Source organism: Lathyrus oleraceus, chromosome 2, assembly GCF_024323335.1.
Source record: "Lathyrus oleraceus cultivar Zhongwan6 chromosome 2, CAAS_Psat_ZW6_1.0, whole genome shotgun sequence".
Classification (NCBI taxonomy): Eukaryota; Viridiplantae; Streptophyta; class Magnoliopsida; order Fabales; family Fabaceae; genus Lathyrus; species Lathyrus oleraceus.
Window position 1 is genome coordinate 162982299 of NC_066580.1, and position 27741 is coordinate 163010039.

The 27741-nt window shown below is 35.7% G+C and overlaps 1 protein-coding gene and 2 long non-coding RNA genes across 3 annotated transcripts; 1 reads left to right on the plus strand and 2 right to left on the minus strand.

Annotated features, from left to right (window-relative positions):
• The first annotated feature begins 2536 nt into the window (after positions 1-2536).
• Positions 2537-3747, plus strand: LOC127121269 (uncharacterized). Its single transcript, XR_007803371.1, has 3 exons — positions 2537-2611; positions 2811-2860; positions 2954-3747. It is a non-coding gene; the product is annotated as an uncharacterized LOC127121269 (long non-coding RNA).
• Positions 3748-4415: 668 nt separating this feature from the next.
• Positions 4416-4854, minus strand: LOC127121270 (uncharacterized). The gene is made up of 2 exons (XR_007803372.1): positions 4737-4854; positions 4416-4657 (listed from the first exon to the last, which is right to left on the minus strand). It is a non-coding gene; the product is annotated as an uncharacterized LOC127121270 (long non-coding RNA).
• Positions 4855-7122: 2268 nt separating this feature from the next.
• LOC127118686 (glucose-6-phosphate isomerase 1, chloroplastic) lies at positions 7123-17044 on the minus strand. Its single transcript, XM_051048936.1, has 14 exons — positions 16298-17044; positions 15982-16104; positions 14734-14832; positions 14297-14380; positions 13879-14022; positions 13736-13801; positions 11955-12023; positions 11715-11822; positions 11266-11318; positions 11045-11183; positions 10771-10927; positions 10577-10655; positions 7779-7845; positions 7123-7657 (listed from the first exon to the last, which is right to left on the minus strand). The coding sequence occupies exons 1-14, from the start codon at positions 16823-16825 to the stop codon at positions 7523-7525; spliced, it is 1851 nt and encodes a 616-aa protein (XP_050904893.1). The 5' UTR covers positions 16826-17044; the 3' UTR covers positions 7123-7522.
• Between the last annotated feature and the right edge of the window lie 10697 nt (positions 17045-27741).

Here is a 27741-nt window from a genome sequence, read left to right on the forward strand (position 1 = left end):
CGTCAGAGAGAGATAATGGTAAATAACACTTACGAAGAACATAAACATTCAAAAGCGTCAGAGAGAAAGAGAGAACGGTAACTTACCGTAATTCGAAGAGGGTGACGATTTCATTCCATAAATGACATTCGTTTTCAGAAATGAATGAAGATGGTGAAGGTTTCGCTATCAATATCGTCTGTTCGCAAGGGCACCCTTGTGTGTTATGGACGAAATGAAGTACCTATTATGTTTTAATTTTGTAGGAAATAATTTCACAACGGTTGCAAGCTTCAACCATAGTGAAATATGGAACATATAACCACAGTTGAGCGAAATAACCGTAGTTGTTATACTTTCAATTTTTAAATAACAATAAATATAAAGGGACGCGCACTTATTTTTATTCACAAAAAGGAAAAATGTTTGTGATTGGACTTGAAGCTTGTCATCCAAACACTATGCCATGATAGTTTTAAGGAACCGTGATGAAAATTTTCTTAATAAAAAAAAAGATGCGCGTAAATAATGCGAGATGACGATGGTAAAAAAATGGTCATTGTAATATTGTGTCACTGAAGGTATATTTTCTAGTAGTGTTTTATATATATGTTTTTGTAAGTTTTACATGGTACTTCTCACGTTTTTTGGCTTTGTCTCTTTTTGATATTGTCAAAGGCGGAGAAGTTTATACAAGATCGAAGTATCTAACGTGCACATATTCAAAGGGAGCTATGACCAAGACATCAAATACTTCGTACGTTTTGCCATCATAAAAAATGGGGAATATGTGAGTATACTATCCTCTTAGAAATATTTTGAATGATGTCAAAACTAGGACACTTAGTATCTAAGTATATTGGACCTTATCCTTTATGTCTAGATGTGCATTTTCATCTTAGGATACTTAAAATTAGATTAGAAATCATTTAGCAAGTTAAAATTGAGTTTTTATATATGAAAAACTAGGTTAGAGGTCGACACATCCAAGCCATAGGTCGACACATACTAAAGATGTTACAAAACTAAAATTGTTGTCTTCTATGTGTCGACACATAACACCTTCAGGTTGACATATGTTGTCTTGAGGTCGACGCACAAACACTTCAGGTCAACGCATATTAAGTGTTTGGCTCAAGCAAATTTTATGTACATTTTAGGTCGACGCATAGAGTCTATAGGTCGACGCATGTTATATGTTTTGTTAAAGATCATAGCTTTCGATAACGGTTCAGAATAGATAAGTGTACATCTCGAATTGCTTTCGCTTGTCATAGTAAATCATTTTTAAAATAGATGTTTTTCTGTTTAACAGAACATAGGATGTACATCCACGATCTATTCACACTTCCTCCCTCCCCCCCCCCCCCCCCTCCACCTGATGTCGATGACCAGCAGCGCCTGCAGATGATGTTTGTTATTATGGATAACCTCATGGATTTGATAAATCCAGATGGTGAGGTTTTTAGCGTATTATCGCGGGTAGCACATATAGCCCATGGTGGACCTATTTAGTTATTTGATTTTGCAGTTGTATTATTTGTATATTTTGTGACACAAACTACTTAACACCATACCTTTTATTACATAATACTTTATCAATTACATGTTTCAAAGATGAACATAACTTAAAACATTACAACAGACATAAATAAATAATAAGAAAACATGAAAACCTAGACATAATAAGAAAACATGAAAATCTAGACACTACTAGATGATTTTGGGTGTTTCACCATTTTAAGGGTTAAATACACTTTTCCCCCCTGTAATGTTAGCGAGTTTAGGATTACCCCCCTGTAAAAATATTTTTTGTAAACCCCCCCTTATGTTATGTAGATTCCTTCATAGAACCCCCTAATATCCAGGTGGCATGGAATCTAATAAGAGGTCCTACACCTGGCATATTTTTAATTTTGTTAAAGTGATTATGTGTCATTTTACACTTTTTAATTTCAAATACCCCCTTAGAAAATTAGGGTTCTGAACATAGCAGGGAAGACGAAGACGAAATTTCCAGGGGAAGACGAAGACGAAGAAGAAGAATGCAGGGAACGAAGCAAACGAGAAAGACGACCGCAGTGAAGATGAAGATGAAGACAACCTCAGCGAATACGAAGAAGCGATCCAGCTCAGTGAAGACGAGCTCAGTGAAGTGTCCAAAGTCCGAGGTTAGTAAAAATTTGAAGTTCATCAATGTCGTAGGGTAAAATTTTGAAATCAACAATCTTTGACATGTGGGTATAATATATTGACAGGATTCACAACACTTTAGTGTTACACTCCACCATGGGGGTGAATTTTACAGGGTTTTTGAAGAAGAAATTATATACAGAGGGGGTACGGATACGACAGTTAATGGGATACATGTTTCAAATTGGAACATGGATAACATTGAGAAGTTGTTGAGTAGGTTAGGGTATAAGGCTGATTGTGTTAGGGTATGGACAAAAGTTTTAGAAATTCAAGATGGTTTTTTTCTGATTAGGAAAGATGATGATGCTGTTGATGAGACTTTTCAGGTTACACATAGTTACAACACACATGAATCTAAGCTTGTTCAGGTTGGTGATTTCGGTCTTTCACGCATCAAACATAAACCTATCTCACGACTAAAACGGGAAAAGGCACGGTAGGCTCTTATTTTTGTGTTTATTATCTCTTTGATCTGTTTGAAAATTCCCTTATCAAATTGTCATTGAATGAAATCACAGTTGTGTTTTTTGAACAACCAAGTTTTGGTGAAAATTATGATTAACCACGTCTAAATTTGTGGTTAACGATGTCACCGGTTATATTACTGATTCTCCTGGCATTTTTTTGCTTTGTAGCCTCAATGGATGGCACCAGAAGTTCTTCGTAACGAACCCTCAAATGAAAAGTTCGTATTCTATACCACAATTGCTTTCTCTCTCTGCCTTATTGTCACTTGAGTTCCGCTTACATATCTATTTTTTCTTCTCGAGAAAACCAGGTCCGACGTATACAGTTTTGGAGTCATGTTGTGGGAACTTGCAACAGAAAAAATTCCTTGGGATACTCTCAATGCAATGCAGGTACTGTTTTCTTGTGACACTGTCTTTTTCGAGCTTAGCAGGAATATAACATGGATTTTCATACTTATTTTAATGGATTAAATCTTAATTTATTTTCATGTTAAACATCACTGGTCATCATCAGTCATAATATGCTAACTTACAACTTTGTCTATTACTACTATCAGTGATCCGGCTAGCCGACCAACATTCCAGGAACTGCTGGAAAGGCTTAAAGAGCTGCAAAGACGGTATACGATTCAGTTTCAAGCAGCCAGATCTGGTGGTGGTGAAGTCACTCAAAAGGAATCCTAGCCGAACTAGTGAACCATCTTTTGATTTTTGTCAGTCGTGGCTGCTGATGCCAAAGGATTATTTTGCACATATCTTACAAAAACATTCCTTATGAGTAGATGAGTTGGTACAGACAGTTGGTCTTGGAGCTCCATAGCATTAATCTTGCGAAACTATTCAAGTTATTGTGTGTTTACCATTGAAGATCTTGAACTTAATAGTGATGCTGCTGTGTGTTGAGTCTTGTGAATGAGTTTCTATCATTATCATCACTGTAATATGATTTTATATGGAAAATGTTTGTACCACTTTTAATTGTACAGAAGGTAGAAAAAGGGAAGAAAACTGAAGAGGTTTCATTTTACTGCATAGAACTGGCACTTTTTAGTTGCATTATCCTTGTTGATTATCTACAATTTTACTTGAAATGGTTTGTGAATTTTCATTGCAGCTTTATCGACTAATTTGTTTTTAAGATTTTTGTTATTGAAATTCTTCCTTGCTCCAATTCATATGTGACAAGTCACGTGATTGCAGAAATTGAAAATTTAATAGATGAGTTATTTGAATGTGAATAAAGTGAGCATACACACATAAATGAATCATGTTTATGTTATTGCTATAACTAATGAAAAGAATTATCACCTAACAAGAGTATAGTGCAGTTAACTTCTCATTTCAATAAACTTTCTAAGATAACATAAAAGATCTACCGTTTATATGAAAATAATTTGACTCTTGTGATAGAAACTGATTGTTATATTCATACCAACTGAATCCGTTAATACGACAAATCCCTACCGTCTTGAAAGACTGTTTCTGAAGGGGAAAAACAAGTTTTACAGTTCCTGTAAGGGGTTAAAATCAAGTTCTGGGTACTAAGAAATTCTTATATTTGATCACACATAGAGAGCAAGTCACATAATTGTTGGATCGTCAGAAGCAACATAATGTAATCACAAAAGCGTGTAGAGCTGTTACATTTGAGTAGAAACTAGTACTAGCTTAGCTTGATGATGACAAACTATATAAGTACAACAAGCAAGAAGATCTTCGTGAATAACCAAACTCCGTAAGCTAATAGGAGCTTCATTTGGACCACAAAAATTGAGGGGGTGAGGCTTATTCCAATATCATCAACATCATAGTTCAGATTTCTAATGAACTATATCATCATCATCATAGTATACATTTGAGATTCAAATTTCAATGCAAAATAGTAAATATAAGCCAATACAGATCATATTCCCTTGTTTGTTTCTACCACACTAGTGAAGCAAATGACGAATGGCAGCAACAGCATCACCTTTATGCTCACGCAGGGTTCTTTCAGCCACCTTTTTGTCCAACTGTAGTATGAGAAAAGTATGTCAATTAATTGGAATGTAAGCTTTCTAGATAGATTTCAGTACATGTTGAATAAGTTACCTCTAGTTCGTTTGCAATTATATCAACATCTGCTGCATTTATCTTAACAGCGGCTAATTCTTTCTCCCTGTGATTCAATCAAAATACATACCAAGGTTCAGAGAGAGAAGGAAAACAATGGCTAGTCTGTCACATTTTTTCTTGTTTTTCATAAACCATGAATTATGCAGAGAGCCATGGCTAGTCTGTGCACTAATCTTACAACAAAACCATGAATTCTGCAGGACCTAAAGAAAAAGCCAAAGTATTTAATTACATTCACCTTGACATAACAATTACATGACAGACTCATTAGACTAACTTAACCATAGCTGCTATCAACATCCATGACAGACCAATTACAAACATTAACCATAAATTTTTCCTCTTTTCCATTGCAATCTTTTTCTTCAGTTTTTCTAACTTGTTAAGCTTTCCGACTCTGCAATCTATCTCCTCAACAATCTCTTTAGCAAATTCAATCAAATAAGCCTTGTTGACTTCACATTGGCGGCATCCGGACGGATTGGTTTCTTTCACTGCAAACTCACTGACCAAATCATCCCACAAAAATAAACCACACCCATTCTGCAATTTGAGACAAACACCACCAACAATTAATTTCGAAATCAAACTCAAAATAATAAAATGCTTCAAAATTGCTCACCATATAATTCCTGCATTTCCAAAATTTGCGACCGGGGTTTTCAATTGACTTGGAGACCAACAACTTCATGGTTTCATTGCATCCACATCTTGGTAAGCCGTTTCCAACTTCACTCGTGGAAGATGCCTTGCTGCCACCCATAACCCAGATGAAGGGGACACGGACGAAGATGAAGAGAGGGATGGATTTGGGGTAGGGATGGATTTCACGAAGAGAGAGAGGGATGGATTTGGGATAGGGATGGATTTCACGAAGAGAGAGAGGGATGGATTTGGAACCCTAATTTCTAGTTTATGCCATGCTGGAGACCTAATGAAGATTCACATGTGAAAATAAAAAAATTAAAAAGCCACGTCTGAAATAAAAAACCAAGATTCCATGCCACCTGGATATTAGGGGGTTCTATGAAGGAATCCACATAACATAAGGGGGGTATTGAAAAAATAACTTTACCAGGGGGGTAACCCTAAACTCGCTAACATTACAGGGGGGTAAAGTGTATTTAACCCCCATTTTAATTATGTCGTCGGCAGATCTTGAAACTTCGCATCTAACTTGATCAGCCCCTTATTTAAACTACAACAAAATAATTTTCACAAAACCGTCAAATCTCCATCGGTCTTCAACTTAATAATGTTGTATTTTACCCTTCCATCAGTATTAACCCAATCTTCACGAAACTCGATCCATCAGTATTAACCCAATCTTCACGAAACTCGATCTTCTCACCTCTCTATTATTGATATTAGGCAACAATTCATAAAACTTGGATGTCAAAGCGGCAAAAGATGTGATATCAGTCAAAGTTCTACAGGAGGTGCAACTTCATTGAAGTACACTTCTACCTTAATCAAAAATTGAGAAAGGGACATTTTAAGATGTTTTTCTCAACAACAAATAACCTTATTTATACAATTTTAAATTGATTCTAGACAACACAAAACGGCCCACAGAACGGTCGATGTAGCCGAACAAAACTGTCAGCAAAATCCTAATCGTTAGAAATCTTATAAAATTGAACTACCAAAAATTTTACATTAATTTAAATTTTTTATATAACATAATCTTTTCTAAACTTTCGATAAAATTTCAAACCTACCGAAAATATTAAAAATTTTAATATTAGTCTAGAAATTATCAATACATTATCAAATTTTTAATTGTAACAAAAAAATTTAAATCACCTACCAAAAATTTTGTCCGCATATTTGAGTCCAATTTTAAAAGCAACACTTTTGAAATTATCAAATAAAGTGAGTACCAAATATAAAAGAGAGGGTGGCAAATCCAATTTTGAGTACCTACCAAAAATTTTGTCCGCATATTTGAGTCCAATTTTAAAAGCAACACTTTTGAAATTATCAAATAAAGTGAGTACCAAATATAAAAGAGAGGGTGGCAAATCCAATTTTGAGTAGGAACACTTTTAGAATTTTCAAATAAAGAACACTTTTTGTATTTTCAAATAAAGAACACTTTTGAAATTATCAAATAAAATGGAGTGTCATATATAAAAGAGAGGGTGGGAAATCCAATTTTGAGTAGGAACACTTTTGGAATTTTCAAATAAAGAATACTTTTGATATACACAGCCTGAGTGAAATACCATTGAGTAAAGGTTATTATCGCAACCTAAGAACATCTACAACGCTTATCACGTTGCCTGTTTTTAGTTTATGCAGCTTATATTTCTGTTACTGGAACTATCATGCGTAGCAATAGCAACTGTAATGGCTCAAATTAAATGAAGCCTTATTATTTTCATTTTTAACCACAAATGTACTTTCAAAATGAAACATAGGGCAATTAACAATCAAACAAATTTATACACAATTAATTTTACATAATTCAAATTTGCTTTTGAAAATGACCAAACATTCCACAAAAGTTGGCCAGCTTATTCCATTATGTGACTTCTCTTATTCTCCGTTTGGTTTAATAGTCAAGTTTATTAGTAACACGATTCCTTTTCAGATAACCAAATTCAACCACTCTTTGAAAAGTTTGTCTACAGAAAAAATAAATCATTTTCATTGAAGATGAAGAGATCCAAAATAATTTATTCCAAGCTGGCTTCCTCTCTTTTGATGGATTTGAACACGTCTATAACATTACGAAATGTGGATTTCATTGCTCTAACTCATGCAAACAAATCATCAACATTACACTCCCCAAGAAAAGCTTTGACGCTCCTTGGAGAACCACAGTTACCTTCAGCAATTAGTGCTCTGTCGTTGGCAGCCATATGAGCAATAATCTTGTAAATTACTTCAATCTGCAGAAAAATTAAATATGTTACCAAAAAACTACCTGACTAACTAACACTTCTTAATAATTTGATTAAATAACATAGTTGAAAAAATTAATATAGGATAGTAGTGAAGTAAATGGTGTACATCTTCTGGAGCATGGCAACGTTCAGCTACTTCTTCAATTGTCAATGGCTCAACAGGGTCCTTGCAGCTGAAAATAAAAGACAAGTGAATTGCAATTAGTAGCGGACCTAACCGGAGAGTATCTTTAAATAGAATAAGGATGCTAAATATAAAAAGGCGAGTATGAATAGAAGATAGACATTGACCCTACTACTACTATATCATCAATTAAGAAGAAAAAAAAGTGAAGGCTTCAATAAGTTGTCTCTACAAATATACCACTTTTTTTGCTTTTAATCTCTAAAACATTTTGTTTGTTTTAAATCCTTGCAAATATACCACTAATTATTAGTTAACAAAAAAAAAATAATAAAAACTCTGAAGATACCAAGGGGGTGTCTCCTTTTTTAAAGGATAGTTGCAGCTATCAAAGTGTCTGAATCCATGAAAACCCAAATCAGGTTAGTTTTTACATATCATGCGTTGCTATGAAGTTAAAAAAGTTTGAGGTTTTCATGAGGATTCAGACACTTTGATAGCAATAACTATCCTTTAAAAAGGGAGGCTGTGGTAGAAGAAACTGCATAAAGAGCAGATGCTCCCGGCGGGGGACCCCTGTAGCCCCAAGCTATAAGCAGGAAATGAAAAGGAAACACAAAATTGCTTCTCTTACACCTTACCATAGAAAATTATTTCAAATATCCTCTCAAACTAATATTCTCTTCCATTTGTTATTTACAAGTAGGTCCCTCCACTTATTGGTCCCTTTTTCATAACTTACAGGATCCAAAAACCTACCTTCCACCTGAGAGGTTGCCTTGTACTCAAAGCAGAAAGGAGAAACTAATTAAAACAGCTGTCCTCATCTTTCTTTGTTGCTTCCATGGTATACTTGGACCTTTACATAATGGCCCATTCGGTAATCTGATCTCCCATGCAAATCCCTTGAGAGTAACACATCCTGACTGAAGCTAATGGTTCTCTTCGTCCAATTTGTCGTGGTTTCCCCCAAAGCCTCCAACTACTCCTGATGGTGGACCCATTAGGAAAAAAGGCCAAATGGGGGATGTTATGAGCTGGCAAGTTAGTTACAGATCGTGAAAGGAGTTACACCTGAGAGGGAGTACATGAGGTGTGTGAGAGGGAAAGATGGGGATTATTCAGTATCATTTTGTACTAGAACCACCTTAGGTTTGGGCTAAGGGACAATTCCTTCTTCCTTTGAGGAGCTTTGCTCTTGGATTATAGAGAATTTATTCTCTCTAGTAGTTTATTTTTATCATTAATAATACTTTTGGGTTCCTAAAAATTGGTCCGCCCTACAGGATTATCGACGGAGAGCCCGCCACTGTTCAAGATGAAAGAATCCTACAACTGATTTGTGAATGATGGATGATCTGCCAAAATTTGTTGGTGAAGACCCCTTTGGATGGATCATCAAAGCAGAACAGTTTTTTTAGGAGCAGAAATTCCATTCATCTGATAAAGTGCGGTGGGCATTCATGAGAATGGAGGGTGTTGCTATGTTGTGGTTCCAGTCTTGGTGTCAAGAAAACTTTGATGCCAATTGGACATCATTTTCCATAGCTTTGATGAGAAGGTTTGGGGCTCAGATGAAGAAAACAGTGCAGGAAAATCCAGGCACACTGTCAGAACCACAGACAGGAAAAAAGAAGGAATCTAAGTTAGAAGTGATAGAAGCAACTTTTGTTGGTGGAGAAAAGACGCACCATAATGTATCTGCATTAGATCTGAAAAGATTGATGGTGCAATGGCTGAAAAGATGAAAGTGAAAACATGGATGATTGATGGAGGAACAGAAGCAAAAAGAAACAGTCAAAATGCACTGATACTCAAGTTGTGGATTCCTCACCGTCACTAAATCTGCAGAAAGAAAAAACATTGAGCAACCGAAGCCGTTTAAGGACTATTTGCGGGTTGTGGGCCTCCCACCGCCACAAAAGCTGCCGGATGATGTTTCGAGTGTTGTGGTTCCTTCGCCGCCATCGGAACCACCGGACTACGGTCAACTGCAACCGTTCTTGAACCGAAACCGCTTGACACCATCTTGATCAGAACAAGCATTGGTTTGTTATCGACAGATTTCAAAGCTATGAGTATGACGGGAGTTTTGTTTCTGACGGAGAAGGAAGGAAAAGGGATAAAACCGGAATTTTGCAAGGTTAGCACTCATTTTCTCCTAATGGGTCCCATCAACTTCCCATTCCCAAGATAAGGTTGAAGTCCCCCAATTCCAGAACACAAACATCCACGAACAGATTTGTTCAGCAACTTGGATCACCAAATGATTACATTTTCCTTGAGAAAGACACTGTCATTCCCTAACCAACTTCAAACTCCTTGATTTTAGTGATGGGTAATCCTTAATAGGCCACTAGTTTGGCAGTATTGCAGTTATGCCTAGCTGCAACTCTAAATTATCAGCTCAACTACAAACAAGGAGTGGGATTAGGTATCCTCATAGGCATCCCTCTACCTATATTATCCTAGCAAGACCTCTTGATCCATTGGAGAAATCTCAACAATAACTGCAAGCATCTAGAGCATTAACTCGCTGTGACACCATCTAGGTTTGCATGCGATGAATTCTTTCTCAGTTACCTCTCAACAAAAGCACCAATTGATAGGAAAAACTCCTAGCTAACAAAAGGACATTTTATTATTGATAAGTAAAGTACAAGCAAAGGCTCCGTCAGCCATTCAACCAGATCCATGAATCTGTAACGCGCTTGATACTTTCATATATTTCTAGCACAGACCCAGAGAAGCCTGATAGTTTCAAACATGTTACACCATACCTTGCCTCATTTAGCACTGCCAACACCCGCTTCTGAAGTGCTAAAACTTCTCCTGCTGCTTTTTTACCAGCTTCCACACCTAATTATCAGATTCAAAAGTAGTTACATAACAGCAATGGAATTAATAACATAGGCAGTTATATAACTCAATTTGCATCACTCAAGCTTCGAAAGCAACATAAAAATCTGTTTACCAGGCTGGTGATAAGCATTTATGTTGACAAGTGAGGCATATATCCCAACTGCTCGTTCATACAGTGCAACAAGGGCACCAACTGATCTAGGTGTCACTTCTTGCACGGTGACTGTGATGGATTCACGGTCATTAGAATACAGAGCTGACCTTGTTCCCTGTGGAAACTTCAATTTTTAGGACTATACAAACATAACACTAACCACGGCAAACTAACAAATTTCTATAGAATAATCAAATTTAGTGAGAAAACATGTTTGATTAATATATCAGACCTGTAGCATACCAAACAGGTAGTCACCACAGGTAACACCCGGTTCAAGCTCCCAATCATGACCAGGTGGTCTATCACGTAGCACCTCAATGAATGTGGCAAAGAAATTGTGTACCCCATCCCTCAGTTGCTGAATATAGCTGTTCTTGGATCAAAAGTTTAACAAATTTGTTAAAACCAAAAATTATATAAACTAAACTTAAAAATGGAATAACAACTCACGCATGTTGATCTGTGCTTCCTTTATTTCCATAGACACTAAGTCCTTGATTAACCTGTGAAATAAAAATTTCAGATTTGGATATAACATTCATGACAGTTTGAAATGTTAAATGTTAAAAAGCATTAGTAGCTGTGAGATAGCATGTAGCATCATGAAACATCCACCATCATATGATGTAGATACAAACTAGACCCACTACCAACATGTTGATTAAAAGCTAATGATATCCCACGTATGATGCAGGAAGGTGAACTTAAAATGAGCCCATATTAAGACAATAACAACCAATTGGAAAACTGTAGGCTTTAAAGCTCCATTCAGCTGTATCTTGATACAAGGCAATTCTAAGCTGGTTAAAAAATTAAAAGAAAATCTAGCAATTCATCCAAAATAGAGGACAAAGTATACAAATTATGAGGGACAGATTTGATAAATGTGCCACACATACCCGATTACCATCCAAGTCATATTCCTTGCCCAGAGATTCCATGACTAGTTGCTGCAAGTATCTACTAAATAATAACAGGCTGTCCTTATACGGAAGGATAACCATATCCTTAGGAATAGAAAGAAGGAAAAGAACACAATTAGCAATAGTAAACAAAACAGAAGACAGTGACATAAAACAGAAAACAGTGACATGAAACAGAAGCAGTTACTAATGATCCATAAACTATATAATTCGTACCTTGGATCCTACACCATCTGTAGCCCAATACCAGCATAAAGCCAGCAAAGCTGCAGGATTATTTTTTATCTGCATAAAATTGTATATTAACAGGAAATCCTTGGGGCTTTTCTCTTGTGATCAAGAAGATTCAAATTTAAGCAGACAAATAAATATGTGAAGAGTCAAAAGCTGAAAACAGAATTCTAATGCACAACTGAATGTATCTTGATTGATATTTTATTTTTGTTATTAAAATCGGAGCATAGGTGCATTTAGTAATTTTGTAATTCCTGGTTGTAGGTTTTATCTGGGCTTGGGTAGGTAACGAAGTTGTTATCAGGCTTTCTTTTAATATTCAAGTATACCTCCTGATTCTAAACTTTAAAGGATTAAATTTTGTTTGAAAGCCACCTTCATTGGGGTACACCCTGGGCCGACTTTGATGGGATAATTTTGGGCTGATTTAATTTCCACTTATAGCACCTTCATTGTGTTAGATGTGAGGAGGGTTCTAAGTCCCACAATGCCAAGAGATATCGCCCCAGTGGTGCTTATAAGGCTTCGAGAGACCTTTAAGTCGATTATGTGGGGGTTGTGTTAGGCCCTAAGCCCAAAGTCTAAGACAGTGTTAGAGTTTATCCTAGATCCACTGTCGGCCCACCCACATTAGCCATGCTTCAGGCCCATAGCCTGGGCATGAAAGTGTCGGCAAGTTGCCTTAATTATGATCAACCCTTAGCCACCTTAGTTGTGGCAACACTGGACTGTTCATTGTAGCCTTCAGGCATCTTTGCCATGTTGGATGTGAGAGGGTATATTTAGTCCAGCCTCGACTAGATATATGGTCTAAGTAGTGCTTAAAGGGATTGAGCAATCCTCGTCTTACAAGCAAATTTCGTAAGGATGTGGTAGGCCTTAAGCCCAAATTCCATGATATTATATTCCTAGTTCTTGGAGGTTGTAGCTTAGCTTATTAGAGAGGCCTATTTAAACGATTGTAGATATTTTTTCGGAGGCCTATTCCTAGTTCCAGCATGAAACCTTCTTGATTGTGATGTTTCAAAGCCTAGGTCTGATGTCTAGGTTTCTTTTCTTGTTTTGCTATCTACCTTATTTTCTATAGTTTATTACATTTATTTGGTAGACACATTAATACTTTATTTTTAATAAAGACACATTAATAATCCATCCCATGAAATTCCAGACACCAATCACAGAGGTAATGTGCAGCACCAAATAGCCACAAGTTGAACCCAAAATCTACATTATTGCTCCCAAATTCCTATGAGTAACTATCCACCATTAAACAACTATTTGTCTCCTTACATTGACCAATATACCCCTATCAAATCCTGAGCACTTACATTGCTTGCAAGTTCCTATCAGTAACCCTCCCACCACAAACCCTAAACTAATCATCCCTATCCTAATTCAACCAACAAAACACTGTTGAATCCTCAGCACCTATCTTGCTTGTATCAAATGAAGCTAAACCAGTGGAAAATATATGTAAGAAGTTAACTAATGAGACTAGCAAAAAATGACATAAGAATCTTGCCATAAGTAACATGATTTGGTTTATACTCTGTATATGCTACAGTCATGTATTTAGCACATGGAGCATCAACAATACTTAAACATGGACACCGAAAATCTTCAAATAAAAATGTTCCTTTTAGTAGAACTTTTTGCATCCTTGCATTTGTCATACATTACAAATACAAAAACCTTCATCAAATAGGAACAGCAGTCAAGGTAATCTTCAAATATTAAAACATTGGCAGGAAAAAGATGCATACCACAGTACTCCTATTTGCCTCATCCATAAGAGATGCACCAAGAAGCATTTCTCTAATATCAATGGTCTGAATCAAGAAACGTTACAATTCAACATAAAAAATCAAAGTAGGAAATAATTTCATTTACATTAAAGACCAATCACCTGCAGAGCTGCTGGAAGCAGGCCGACTGCTGACATCTCTGACGTTCTACCTCCCACCCAGTCAAACATGGGAAATCTAGCTAACCATCCCTCAATTCTGGCAGTATTATCCAACAAAGAATTTTCTTGTGTTATAGCAACACCCTGCATTATACCATAAATTAACAGATTATCATGAGCAGATATATTGACCAGTGATCACAGATGTGCTAGTGATATAGGGCACACTCAACACCTACACAGTGAAAAAGAAACTCTAAACAACTCAAAAAGTTCAATTGTTTATAGACAAAGTAAGAAAATATTTGAAAATAGGTGTTGTAGCTGTGATCCAACAACTGCTTTTAGACTTAAATATATTATCAATCAAGAATAGTTAATAAGAAATTCTCAAGAAAATTAAAACCTGAGATTAAACCTGTTTTGGGAAATCCAATCCCGCTTCACGAAAGGCCTTCTGTACTTCTAATAAGCCATTTCTAGTCTCAGGGGTACCTCCACTCTGAAGATAAATCAAAACTTCCAATTCAATAACATGTCAACCTAACACCATACCTTTAATTGTCCATTAAGATTAGTAGCACATGGATTAAGAAATACAATTTATGTTCTTGTTTTTCATAAAGTCACATTTAAACATTCTATTATACCCTTTCATTATGGATTTTTCAATGGTGAAATAATTAATTACTTAAGAATTATTATGTGAGGAAAAGGGTATAATAGAGAATATTGTAAATAATGTCATATTAACCTTCTAAGAGATTAGATAAATAGGATATTTTTTTTCTTTTCAAATGAATAGACAAAAAGGAATGGTAGAAGTAATAAAAAAAGTATAATCTCAATGCAGACCTTTGAAATCACAATTACAAGTGTCGAAGCTAGCTCGGGGCCCAGTTGTGCAATCTGATGATCAATGCCAGCAGGATCTGTGTTGTCAATAAATCGTATCTGACAAAAGTCCAGAGCATTATGTGAGGCCTCAATAAAAACTTACTTCCAAACTAAATATTCAATAACACAGGTTGCTCATGCTCATGTACTTTGTAAATAACCAAATACAAGAATTGCAAGCATGTTAGCTGAGTAATAGAAAGTTTGGACCCTACCTTTCTTCAGTCCAAACAAGACTAGCCCAAATTATCAAAGTAATTTACCAAAACAATAAATAAAAAAATGCCACACCAGAGCTTTTTTCATGAAAATATATCATTTCAAGAGTTTATACAAACAAAGTTTGTTTCAACTTTTGAAAACGAAAAAAATTAGAATTTGAAAATAAATCACATTTATCGTTATTTCGAGAAACTATTTTGAGTAGCTTCTAAAAAAAAGATGGAAGATTACTACTATCTAAAATATTTAAAAAAATGAATAGTGTTTTAAGTGATTGTAACTACAAAAGATCTAATAGATAAATTATGTTTAAACACAACTCAAACATTATGTTTTTCAAAATATAAACTAACATGTCCTCACTAAACACCCGCAATTCCTGACAAAACAATAGAAGGGAAATTAAACTCCATCACCGACAAACAATGAACATGGACGGCTCTAGGATTAACCGTATCACAGTGTCTAGTGTCTGACACGTGAAAAATCAAACAAGAGTCTAGTTTTTTATTTTATTTTCTTTGGGTGTATTTGTTTGATGGATTGAAATAATTCAGGGAATATCATTGTCATCAGCAACACTCGCCAACCTCATTTGGTGGAGAAATTTTGCAACTAATTTTTAACAATAGAGAGAAAGCATAGCATGTGTAATAAAGGGAGAGTCAATGTTGTTAAATCATGTAAATGAAGATGGATTAACAAGCAACAATGACAGAGGAGAAGAAAGCAAATTGTAGCTTATCATGAAGACAATGCATCATGTATATATAACAGCTGCTTGTACATTTCAATAATCAATGAGAAAGTTACAATTCACATGTTCATTTTGAATATTTCAATAAATGTCTATGTAAGTTTGGCCGTGTGCCACCATGGTTTTGAACTCACCTTGAATTCAAACATACACTTAAACAAACAGAGGAGTGTATTTTTCATTTAAACATTCTCACAAAATCAACACAATAAATAACAATGTCTTACCTTGAGTGGAGGATTATCCGGAGCAAGTGCCTCTGCAACAAACTGTGGTCCAAGTGCAGAACCTCCAATCCCAACAGAAAGTATCTGAGTAAACCTTCCCTCCGGCGAAGAAGGCGGCTTAATCTACCAAAACCAAACCACAACCTCATCAACAAATCCATACACTCACACAAGCAAACAAAACAAATTCAATTCATAAAACCCAAAAAAAAAGTGAAACTTAACTTCTTATTAGAGACTATAATGTGACATTTAGTGAGTCACATCACATTATATTTGACTAACAAACAGTAAACGACACGATACTTTGACTAACCTTACCAGAGACGACATCATTCGCAAATTCACAAATAGCATCAAGCGTCTTATCAATCTGCGACTTCAGAAACAAATTCGGAGCACGATTCGAATCCCTAAGCCAATAATGTCCAACCATACGACCTTCATCCGGATTCGCAATCGCTCCCTTTTCAAGCTTCTCCATAGCTATAAGCGCGTCCTGCAAACGCGGCTCCATTTCCTCAACAAACTCATCGGTAAACCCGACCCGGCTCACATCGAGATACAGTCCGATTTCCTTGTGTTGGTAGAGCCAGTCAACGTAGCGCCGCCATAACGCGCGGGGATCCTTCTCGAGACGGTGGCTTGTTGATTGAACAGCGGAGAGATTAGTCGGAACCTCGCGTGCGACGGAGCGGGTTTGGGTGAGTTTAGATCGGGTTTGGTAAAACGAGAGATGCAAACGCGAACGTGAACGACGTCGTATTGAGTTTGGGAATGCGTTTTGGTTATTTTGATAGTTGAGTGTAGGGGAAGAAGAGTAAATGCTTGAAATTGAAGCCATGGTGAGATTGGAAAATTGAAAGGAACGAAAGGAATGGGTTTAGGATTTGACCATTTATATATATATATTTATTTATTTTAATGAATGAAATGATGAAGTGTGTGTTTGAGTTAAGTTGAGTTGTTGAATGTGGTTTTTTTGTTGATTGGTGGAGGAGGGTTAGTGTTGTGTGACTTAGTTTTATTGTTGGTTTGGGGGCGATGATATTGAAGAAGAGTACATTGGGTTTTGATTGGTCGGTTGAATTGAAAAACAATGTGTAGGTTGTCTTTTATTAAATGGGTTCAATTTTTAATGGTTTTACTTATATATCCTCGAATATTCCTCTTATCTTACTAGAGAGAAGTGGCAAAGTACACATGGTTTTCTTGGAAGACAAAAAAATATGTTTATGTTTTTTTATTAGAACTCTTTATAGATATTATTTTTAATATAGTTAAGATTAAAAAATCAAAATAATTGGTAAAGCATGATTTCTTACACCTATGACCTACCCACATTTTTCCTCTATTATTGATTCTCTTTACTCTTTTTTTAATTATATATACTTTTTTTTTTCTTTCTTTGTCATTTTTTATTGATTATCTTTTATTCTTTTTTAATTATGGTTATTTATTTTAAAAATGTAAAAAAAAATTATAAAGAATAAATCAATACTAGAGTTAAACTAGTAATTTCTTCAACCATAGGGATTGTATTCGTTCAACATTCAACCAAACTTTAGTTTAGGTATGGATTCGCATTCATGGTTGTTTCAGAAATAACGGAGACCTGAGATCTTGTTAGTGTTGGTTGATTTAGACTTAGTAAAAGAGCTGAGGTACAAAGTATTGATGGAAAGAATTGGCTTTGTCTTCTTTGTTGAGATAGAATATGAGAGACTTCTAAATTATGCACTTTATGTAGTTGTATTGATCATTCTTTAGAGAATTGTAGGAGAAAAAACATTCGGATCAGGATAAGGTAAAATCCAAATTGAATGTGGAAAAGCAAAAAGGACATTACATTAAGGTAGTTGACTTGTCAAGCAAGAAACATATATGAGATCCTACGGGTGAACAAGTGGCGTTCGTCAACACTTAGATGATCATCGTTGGGGCACATGAATCCCAAAAGTGCAAGCTTTTGTCTTGTACCTTTAGAGACACAACCTTAAGATGGTATATAGGCTTTATAAGGCACTATGTTACCAGCTATCAGTACCTGGTAAATAAGTTAGTCCACCAATTCAGCACGAGCAGGCACCATAAGTTGATTACCACTAACTTATTCAATATACGTCAAGGCTCGTCATAATCATTTAGAGATTATCTCATCTGCTTCAATGAAACTACCATCGAGGTAATCCATCCAAACAAGGAAATATTTGTAAGAGCATTTCAAAATGGACTCATGGCGGGATACTTCAATGAATCCCCTCGCCCAAAGGCCAACAAAAATCTCTAGTGGAGGTAACGACGCTTGTAGAGTGCTACATCAAGGGCGGAGAGAGCAATACTAAGAAGAAGGCTCGTGATACAAAATAGTTTGTCCTTGGCACGGAAAGCTCATGAGGAACCAATATATGTCGCCTATTAGAGACATAATTGCCTTCAAATAAAGTGGAAAGCTTATGGAGAGCCTTACGCCTCTGAACACTCGCCGAGAGCAAATATGGCACAAAGTCTTTCACATGCACAACATACCTCAAACACCACCACCGAAAATGGGCATCATGGGACCCGAGCCTAACATTTTGTATAAGTTCCATGAGGTTAATGGGCATCACCCAAAGGATTGCTTGCAACTAAAAAATGAGATAGAACGCTTAATCCAAGAAAAACATTTGAAGAACTATGTTAAGTGTAGCCCCGATGGAGGAGCATAAGGGTTTGGTTCTGTGAGTGCACTTTCCTTTTAGAAATATTTTGAATGATATCAAAACTAAGACACTTAGTATTTGTGTATATTGGATCTTATCATATGTGTCTAGATGTGCATTTTAACCTTAGGATACTTAAAATTAGTTTAGAAATGTTTTTACAAGTTAAAATTAAGATTTTATGTGAAAAACTAGTGTATAGGTCGACACATATTGTTAATTTTATGTATAAACAAGCTTTTGATTTGGTGTTAATTGTCAATAAAACATATACAATTGCAGATTTTCAACTGTTGTTGAATGACCTGTTGTTCAAGCCTTCTGACCACAAATTTCTCTTGGTTTTCACTGGTGGCACATATGTATGTGACAAAAACAAACACTACATACCTCTTAAAACCCTAAAGTTCACACCTTTTGCTGGTATTATATTTGGGAAATGGGAAAGGGATGTTTTAATAGGTTTGCTAAAAGAAGTCTTCTTTTTTTAATATTTTGTATTTAATTCCATTCAGTAACTCAATTATGGTTATAATATTCTTCCATTATTTCCTCAGATGTTATTCGAAGGGTTGTCGACATTGGTTACACTCAAATTTTCTGCTACTAGAACTTAAGTTGGTTGTCAATGAATGGGTATTAGAAAGATTTACAAGACTGCAAGAATGGAATGTTTCTAATTGTTTAATAATTAGCTAAAAATTATTACACATCAACATCAAATAAAATCAATATACTTCAAGAATGATGTGTCATGAGAACATATGTAGTAATCAATATGAAGTTGAAAAGTGCAACCAAATACTGATTCAGATGAAAGAATAGAGCTCAAGAGGTCAAAACCAGGTATACAGTTTCAAAAAGAATATACTCATCAATTAAAATGGCCCAACCTAAGATCCACCCTAAATGAAAATTCATATTTCATATTGGCTTGCCCAAATACAATCTTTGAGAGAACTAACCAAACAAGATAGGAAAATGTCCCTATAAAATATAGCCTCAATTTTTTTCCACACAACTCATTCGACTCTAGCAAACATAAGCAATCAAAATTGAAAGCAACTACAGACAACGGTGACTCCACTAACCATGTACAAAAATATAAAAATAAATAAAATAATTTTAAGTTAATTAATAAACAAATACATACTATAGTGAAATATAAATACACATTGTCATTGTAATTGCACTACAAGAAAATCATGTTTTAGCTATAAACTTTTAGTGTCGCCCCTAACACCAACGCTAGTAGTGTTGACAATTTGTCTCTAGAAATCGATGATAACAACTTAAGTCATTTATTTTTATTTTTTATAAGATAATTAATGTTAGCGTCAGTGTAGACCGACACTATATATGCATTTATTTTTAATAATTCATTTATTTAAATACAAGCGGCGGTTTGTGACCGGCACTAATATATATACATAAGTTCATTTAGTGTCGATTTTTTTTCCATTTAGCGAAGGCTTTTGTATGACGCTAAAACGCAATTTTCTTATTATGTTGGTCAAATGAAAAGTTTGTGTTTTCTGCTATAATACTCAAATTTGTGTGATGAGAAATGGAACAATCAAATAGTGTAAGGGATCACTTCTAACAAGTTATGTCTATTTGATATTCAACAAGTAGGAATAATTCTTTTAGTAATTTTAAAGTGTTGCCTCGTTCATGTCTACATAGAATCTAAAATGAGTAATTCATTCTTCATTAGTGTGTTGTGGTATAATAGTGACAATTGAATTTGCTAATGAATTTGTTCTCGTATGTACGAGGAAGCTTTAATATTCTTGGACATTCATATTAAGGATATATTCTACCAGAGAATCATATTTTCCAGGTTGAGTTTTACTAAAAAACAATGAATAGGTCAATGGTTGTAGTTTATGTATTTTAAAGTAGAAAGTTCTTAACTAAATGAATTTAACGACATAATATAATTATAATGAAATAGAGCTTATTATAGGAAAATGATCATGTGATACAATCCATTTTCAATTGGAGTTGTCAGGCCTAACTATTGAGTTGACATGTAAGGTATGACTAAACAACTTCTAGGAAAAATCAAGGCATGATTGATAGACATGGATGGAGACATATACTTCATAAGAATCATGGGTTTGGATGTATGCATTTTCTTTACTGGTATCTTAAAATCGAGCTTAGATAGGTTGTTAATCAACCATTGTCAATAACCATCTTGGAAGTGATATACTACTTGACAAGCAAGATAAAAAGCTACACATAGTTGATGCAGTCACCTATAGGAACTATGCACAATCTATGAAGAAAGGTTTGGAATATGGTTATAATCCACATTTTTTTTCATAATTCATTGTACTTCTCTACATTATGGACACAAGATATTACTAAGTATATGTTGAAATAGACATTGAAGCCTATGTTACTAAACCAAACAATTGAATTCTAACATATTTTATATGATAAAACAAATCTATTTTAGTTTGTCATTTGAGCCAATTGTATTTTTCCAAATTAAATAAAAAATCAAGTAGATTGAAGAGCTTTAATGATGAACTAATTAGTTTGAGATCTAATTTTCTTCTGCAATGTTATAGCCTTGTAATAATAATGGCCATTAGAAAACATAAAATAGATTAAAAAAAAGTTAAAAATATTTACCTCATCTCCAAATAGGTCCTTATTTCCTACACCAATGTTTGGTCATTTGTAGAAAAGCAAAAGGCGTGTTGGTTTTTGTTACACCCTAAATTTTTCCCCCTCCTAACAACGAGTCATCCGGATTTCATCTAAAGTCATCCATTTGCATAGGTGCATCAACATCTCACTTTGCATATTGGCATATTTTCTTATGACCATAAGATCCCATTCCTGTTCATAAGTAGTTCAATAGTCAAAAGCTAAGTAACTTTATCTATGTTATTTTTATTAATCCAGTTCATACATTCTCATCATGAATCATTAGAGTCTTTGAATGATAACTTGTTTAGTTAATGAATTTTATTTGGTGGTTGGAAATAATTTTTGGTTTTCCTCATAAACCAATTACTAATCTTTTTTAACCCTTTTAAAAGATAGGACATTTGATTAGCAAGTTTTGAATTTGGTGTGATTCAATCATGCATATACCATCTCATTGGTTTCAATTTAAGATAGTTTTAAAATCTCATTTGAATTTACCATCCATGATCAATGTCTTACATAATTCCTTTTGAAATGGCATCAGGCGGCGAGCAACCCAAGTCAAAGCACAACAAGTCTTTTCTAAAAGTGAGTATCGGGTCTCACATTCAGTGAATTTCTTGCTGAGATAGTAAACAACAATATCCCGAGGGTATATCCATTACCGATAAGAAAGCTCTTAGAAGACTCTCTTCCAAGTTCTTCCTAAACGGTGATGTATTATACAAGAGGAATTATGATTTCGTACTGCTCAGATGTGTGGATAGACACGAAGCTAGTACAATCATAAAGTCCATACACGAGGGTTGCGAGGGTGTACATGTGAAGGGTCCTACTATGGCCAAGAAGATCCTCCTGGCTGGTTATTATTGGACGACAATGGAGGTCGATTGCTACAATTTTATGAAAAAATGCCATAAGTACCAGATATATGGTGATAAGATCTTCGTGCCACCGACTTCGTTGAATGTTCTAACTTCCCCATGGCCCTTTTCTATGTGGGGCATCGATATGATTGGGATGATAGAGCTCAAAGCTTCCAATGGACATCGATTCATCCTAGTCGTTATTGATTACTTCATGAAATGGGTCGAAGCTGCTTCGTATGACAACGTCACTCGACAAGTGGTTACCTAGTTTATCAAGAAAGAGATAATCTACCGCTATGGAATACCTAGCAAGATCATCACTGACAATGCCAATAACCTCAACAACACTATGATGAGGGAGTTGTGCAAAGAATTTTAGATCGAGCACCACAACTCTTCACCATACCAGCCCAAGATGAACGGTGTCGTAGAAACAGTATCAAGAGAATCGTCCAGAAGATGGTCAAGACATATAAGGACTGGCATGAGATGTTACCATTTGCTCTGCACAGCTACAAAACCTCAGTTCGCACATCCACTAGGGCAACTCCATACTCTCTGGTTTATGGAATGGAGGTTGTCCTACCGATTGAAGTCGAGATTCCCTAACTCAGGGTCATCATGGAAGCTGATCTTGATGAAGCTGAATGGGTTCAATCTCTGTATGACCAGCTGAATCTGATCGAGGAGAAGCATTTGACGGTCGTCTGTCATGGTCAGTTATACCAAAGATATTTCAAACAAGCTTTTGACAAGAAGGTTCTTCCTCGTGCGTACCGCGTTGGAGAACTCGTGCTCAAGAGGTATTCTGTCATTCACTCAGATCCGCAAGGCAAATGGATTCCCAACTATGAGGGACCTTTCATCGTAAAAAAGGCCTTCTCAGGTGGGCCTCTAATCCTCACAACAATGGATGGGGAAGATTTGCCTTCTCCAGTGAATGCAGACATAGTCAAAAAATATTATGCCTAAAAAAGAAATGATGAAAGCCCGTTAGGTTAACCTCTGCAAGGTTAATCTAGGCAAAAATGGCTATCCCAATGGACCAAAAAATGATTTGTCCATGCAAAAGTTAGGGAACACATATGAAGCTCGCTAAGCCGAAAACCCAAAAGGGCGACTTAGGCAAAAAGGAGCATCCCGGTGAACGAAAACAATTGAAAGGTCCAGGCAAAAGTTAGGGATAAAGGCATTTACTATGATCCTCGAACCCATACGCTACAAGCAAGATATCAGAGGGTCAAGGACCAATCCAATAACCATCAGTCGAAGTAAGATCTTGGAGATACAGGTTATATGGTAGAATGAGGCCAATGTTGTAATCAATGGAGAAAATCATACAAAAATATTTCCCATTGCCATTTCAATTATTTTTTTTTCAATATTCGCAACATCCTCATTAAGGGCGTCTGCATCCTTGTACTCACCATATGTACATATTATATATCAATAAAATTCAGTTATTCCATCAAACATGTTATTCTATGTTTTGTATGCAAAATAATTAGCTTGTCTTACTCACATAATGCTTTAAAATTTCGGGGAATAATAAAAAGCTACACTAAAGAGAAACACTTTGCATTACTGTTGAAACCCGATAAACCTGATAGGTGATCGGTGACTCAACAACAGTGTTACTTGGATACTTGTGACATTCAATCAGCTGGGACACCGTGTGGGTTCCGGCCTTTCAGTGTTCCTTAACAGGCAGGGAATCTCGTAAGGGCAGTATTGGCACCAATTAAAACTTCTCGGCAACCATGTTCTAATTCTCGATGACGAGTCAGAGTTCCCATCGCAATACAGACAGACCTCTACAAAGGACAAATAAGCAAACAAACATGCATCATAAAAAATAAGCATACATCATGCACTACATAAAGCATCTTCCCTACACTGTCAGTAGAGCTTCGACTGTAACACCCCTTTTTATACCCCAAAATACTTAACATATAATCAGAGTAAATAAGTACGCATATAAACAAAAGGGCGTCACATCGACGTTTTCAAAAACTAAAAGCTTTCAAAAACCAACATCGTTCATCATCAATATACAATACACCTGGTCATTTAAAATAACACATTTCAATTATCATGAATATTCAGGAATATGCGTTCGCAGCGGAAAATAATGAATATTCATGCATTTCATAAAATGATTCATGTCCCACACCATGATCATCTCTCAACAATCTCCTCAAGATAAAATAAAACCATATCCAGACTATTTGGCACTATGGCCTCTCAAACAGCAATTGCAAATGAACATGTTCACAAGTAATAACATAATACATATCCAAATAAGATATGAGTTCAATACTACTAATCTACCCCGTGTTACATGACCAGAGCATTGACTCACTACCTAGTCTCTAAACCAAAACACGGCAAACTCTCCGGCTAACTCTCGAGTGAGCTACCGTCCACTTACTTCAGCAATACTACTCTTGAGTATCTGCACGATGCCATGTAAAGCAACATTGAAACAGAAGGGTGAGAATTCAAATCATTATGAAAAAGTATAATAAGGCACAATGATTAAATCAACAATTAACAGAATTCATCACACCTTGTATAACCATGTAAATAATACTAACCAATATTTATTTCACATGTTTGAAACATCCATCAAAACTCAAGGAGTACAATATTAAAATCCAATACTATATTCCCAAATATACACATAACTATAATTATCACATAATCACATATTTTGCCAAGTTATGTATCCAAACATCACCAAGTTCAATTACCATATCTCGTACACACATCACAATCACATCAATGCATACACTCAATCATCACATAACTCTAATGTGACTCAATGCAAGACATGTGACTTTATGCATGTGGTACCGCAATGTGAACCCAATATTTCACCGGCTTCCGATTCAATATCTAGAATCCAAGCCACTACGTCTATTTCCAATTAAGGATCAACGTCTGCTACGCCTATTTCCAATTAAGGATCAACGTCTATGTGAACCCACAGTTTCACCGCTTTCCGATTCAATATCTAGAATCCAAGCCACTACGTCTATTTCCAATTAAGGATCAACGTCTGCTACGCCTATTTCCATTCAGGATCAACGTCTAATACCATGTGAACTCACAGTTTTACCGCCTCCACCATGAAGTCGACCATGCCATGAATGAATGTACAAATACCAACACATATGCAATTAAGATCATCTCTACCATCTTAACATTCCACATATCACCATAATTCAACTCTATGAATTATCCACCAATGGTACATATACACATTCATAACAATATATCATTCACAAATGTAGGCTAATTATCAACTACGCACAATTAAATTTCATTTCAAATTGAATACAACTTTTAAAATCTCAATTTTTCATTTTTCAACAGTGGTAACCGGTTAACGCTCGGGGGGTAACCGGTTAACATAAAACAGAATCAATTTCCTGCGCAGATTTTCAAGCAAGTAACCGGTTAACGCTCGGTGGGTAACCGGTTAACATAAAACATAATCAATTTCCTGCGCAGATTTTTAAGCAAGTAACCGGTTAACGCTCGGTGGGTAACCGGTTAACATAAAACAGAATGCAGAATTTTCTGCGTTTTTCATCGTTGGAGGACTTCTGGACCTCCGATTTCGATTCCGTAAAAAGCCAAACGTTCAGAAAATTATAACTCATACAATACTCTAAGTATATAACGTTAATTTGCAGTTTTAGCACAATCAAATCACCACAAATCAAGAATTCTCATCAAAACCTAACAATTCCAAAACCATGAAATTTAGGGATTTCAACGTAAACATATTTCTACCCATTGACCCAATTATACTAACCCATAAGAATAAGGATTCTCCCCCTTACCTCTTCAATTTTCTGGAAATCTTAGCTTCTCTCTTGTTCTTCCCCTCTTCTCCTTATTTTTCCTCTTTTCTTTCTCTATTGTCGTCAATGATTAAATGAATCCTACTTCTCACTCTCCTCACCTCTTACTATTTATATCATTATATTTGGGCTTAAAGAATGATACCTCTAATTTAATTATTAGGCCCAATAAGACATAGTATTATAATATCTCTATTTAGTTCAAATAAATTAAACCAACACAACATACACACTAAGATAATTAATATAATTATTTAATTATAACTCATATCAACTAAATAATTAATTAACACACCAAATCAATTAATATAATCAATTATTATACTACCTAACAACCAATTAATTACTTAACACTCCAAATAAATAAAATAATATAAAATATAATAATAATAATAATATAAGAAATAATTACTAAAATTGGGTTATTACAACTCTCCCCCACTTAAAAGATTTTCGGCCTCGAAAATTTACCTCAAACGAACAACTCCGGATACGATTCCTTCATCTTATCCTCGAGTTCCCAAGTAATATTGCCTTTGGCGGCTCCGCGCCATATCACTTTCACCAAAGCAATCTCCTTACCACGAAGCTTCTTCACTTCTCGATCTTCAATTCGCATAGGTGATGTATCAACCGTCAAATTATCCCGCACTTGAACATCATCTAATGGAACAACATGCGATGGATTCGCAATGTACCTCCTCAATTGAGACACATGGAACACATCATGAAGATTAGAAAGTGACGGTGGTAACGCAATCCGATATGCCACTTCACCTACCCTCTCGGAAATCTGATAAGGACCAATGAAACGCGACGTCAACTTACGCGACTTCAAAGCTCTACCAACACCCGTTATTGGCGTAACTCGAAGAAACACATGCTCATCTTTCTCGAACTCAAGAGCCTTCCTCCTCTTATCATGATAACTCTTTTGACGACTCTAAGAAGCCTTCATCTTCTCTTGAATCGTCTTAATCTTATCTGTAGTCTCTTGAGTCAACTCGGGTCCAACCACAACACTCTCTCCCGATTCGTACCAACACAAAGGAGTTCTACACCTTCTACCATAAAGAGCCTCAAAAGGTGTCATTCTAATACTCGAATGGAAACTGTTGTTATACGTAAACTCGATCAAAGGCAATAAACTATCCCAATTTCCCCCTTGTTCGAAAACACAAGACCTCAAAAGATCTTCAAGTGACTGAATAGTCCTCTCCGTTTGACCATCAGTTTGCGGATGATATGCCGAACTCAAATGCAACTTCGTACCCAAAGCACTTTGCAAACCTTCCCAAAACCTCGAAGTGAGCCTCGGATCTCTATCCGAAACAATGCTCGACGGAATACCATGTAAACACACAATCCTTTCGATGTATAATTTAGCAAGTCTCTCCATCGAATAATCCATCCTCATCGGAATAAAATGAGCACATTTCGTCAACCTGTCCACAACGACCCAAATCGCCTCACAATTACTCAATGTTCTCGGTAAGCCCGAAACAAAATCCATAGAGATACTATCCCACTTCCACTCGGGAATAGATAACGGTTGCATCAAACCAGACGACTTTTGATGTTCAATCTTTGACTTTTGACAAGTCAAACATGAATACACAAATTCCGCTACATCCTTCTTCATACCTT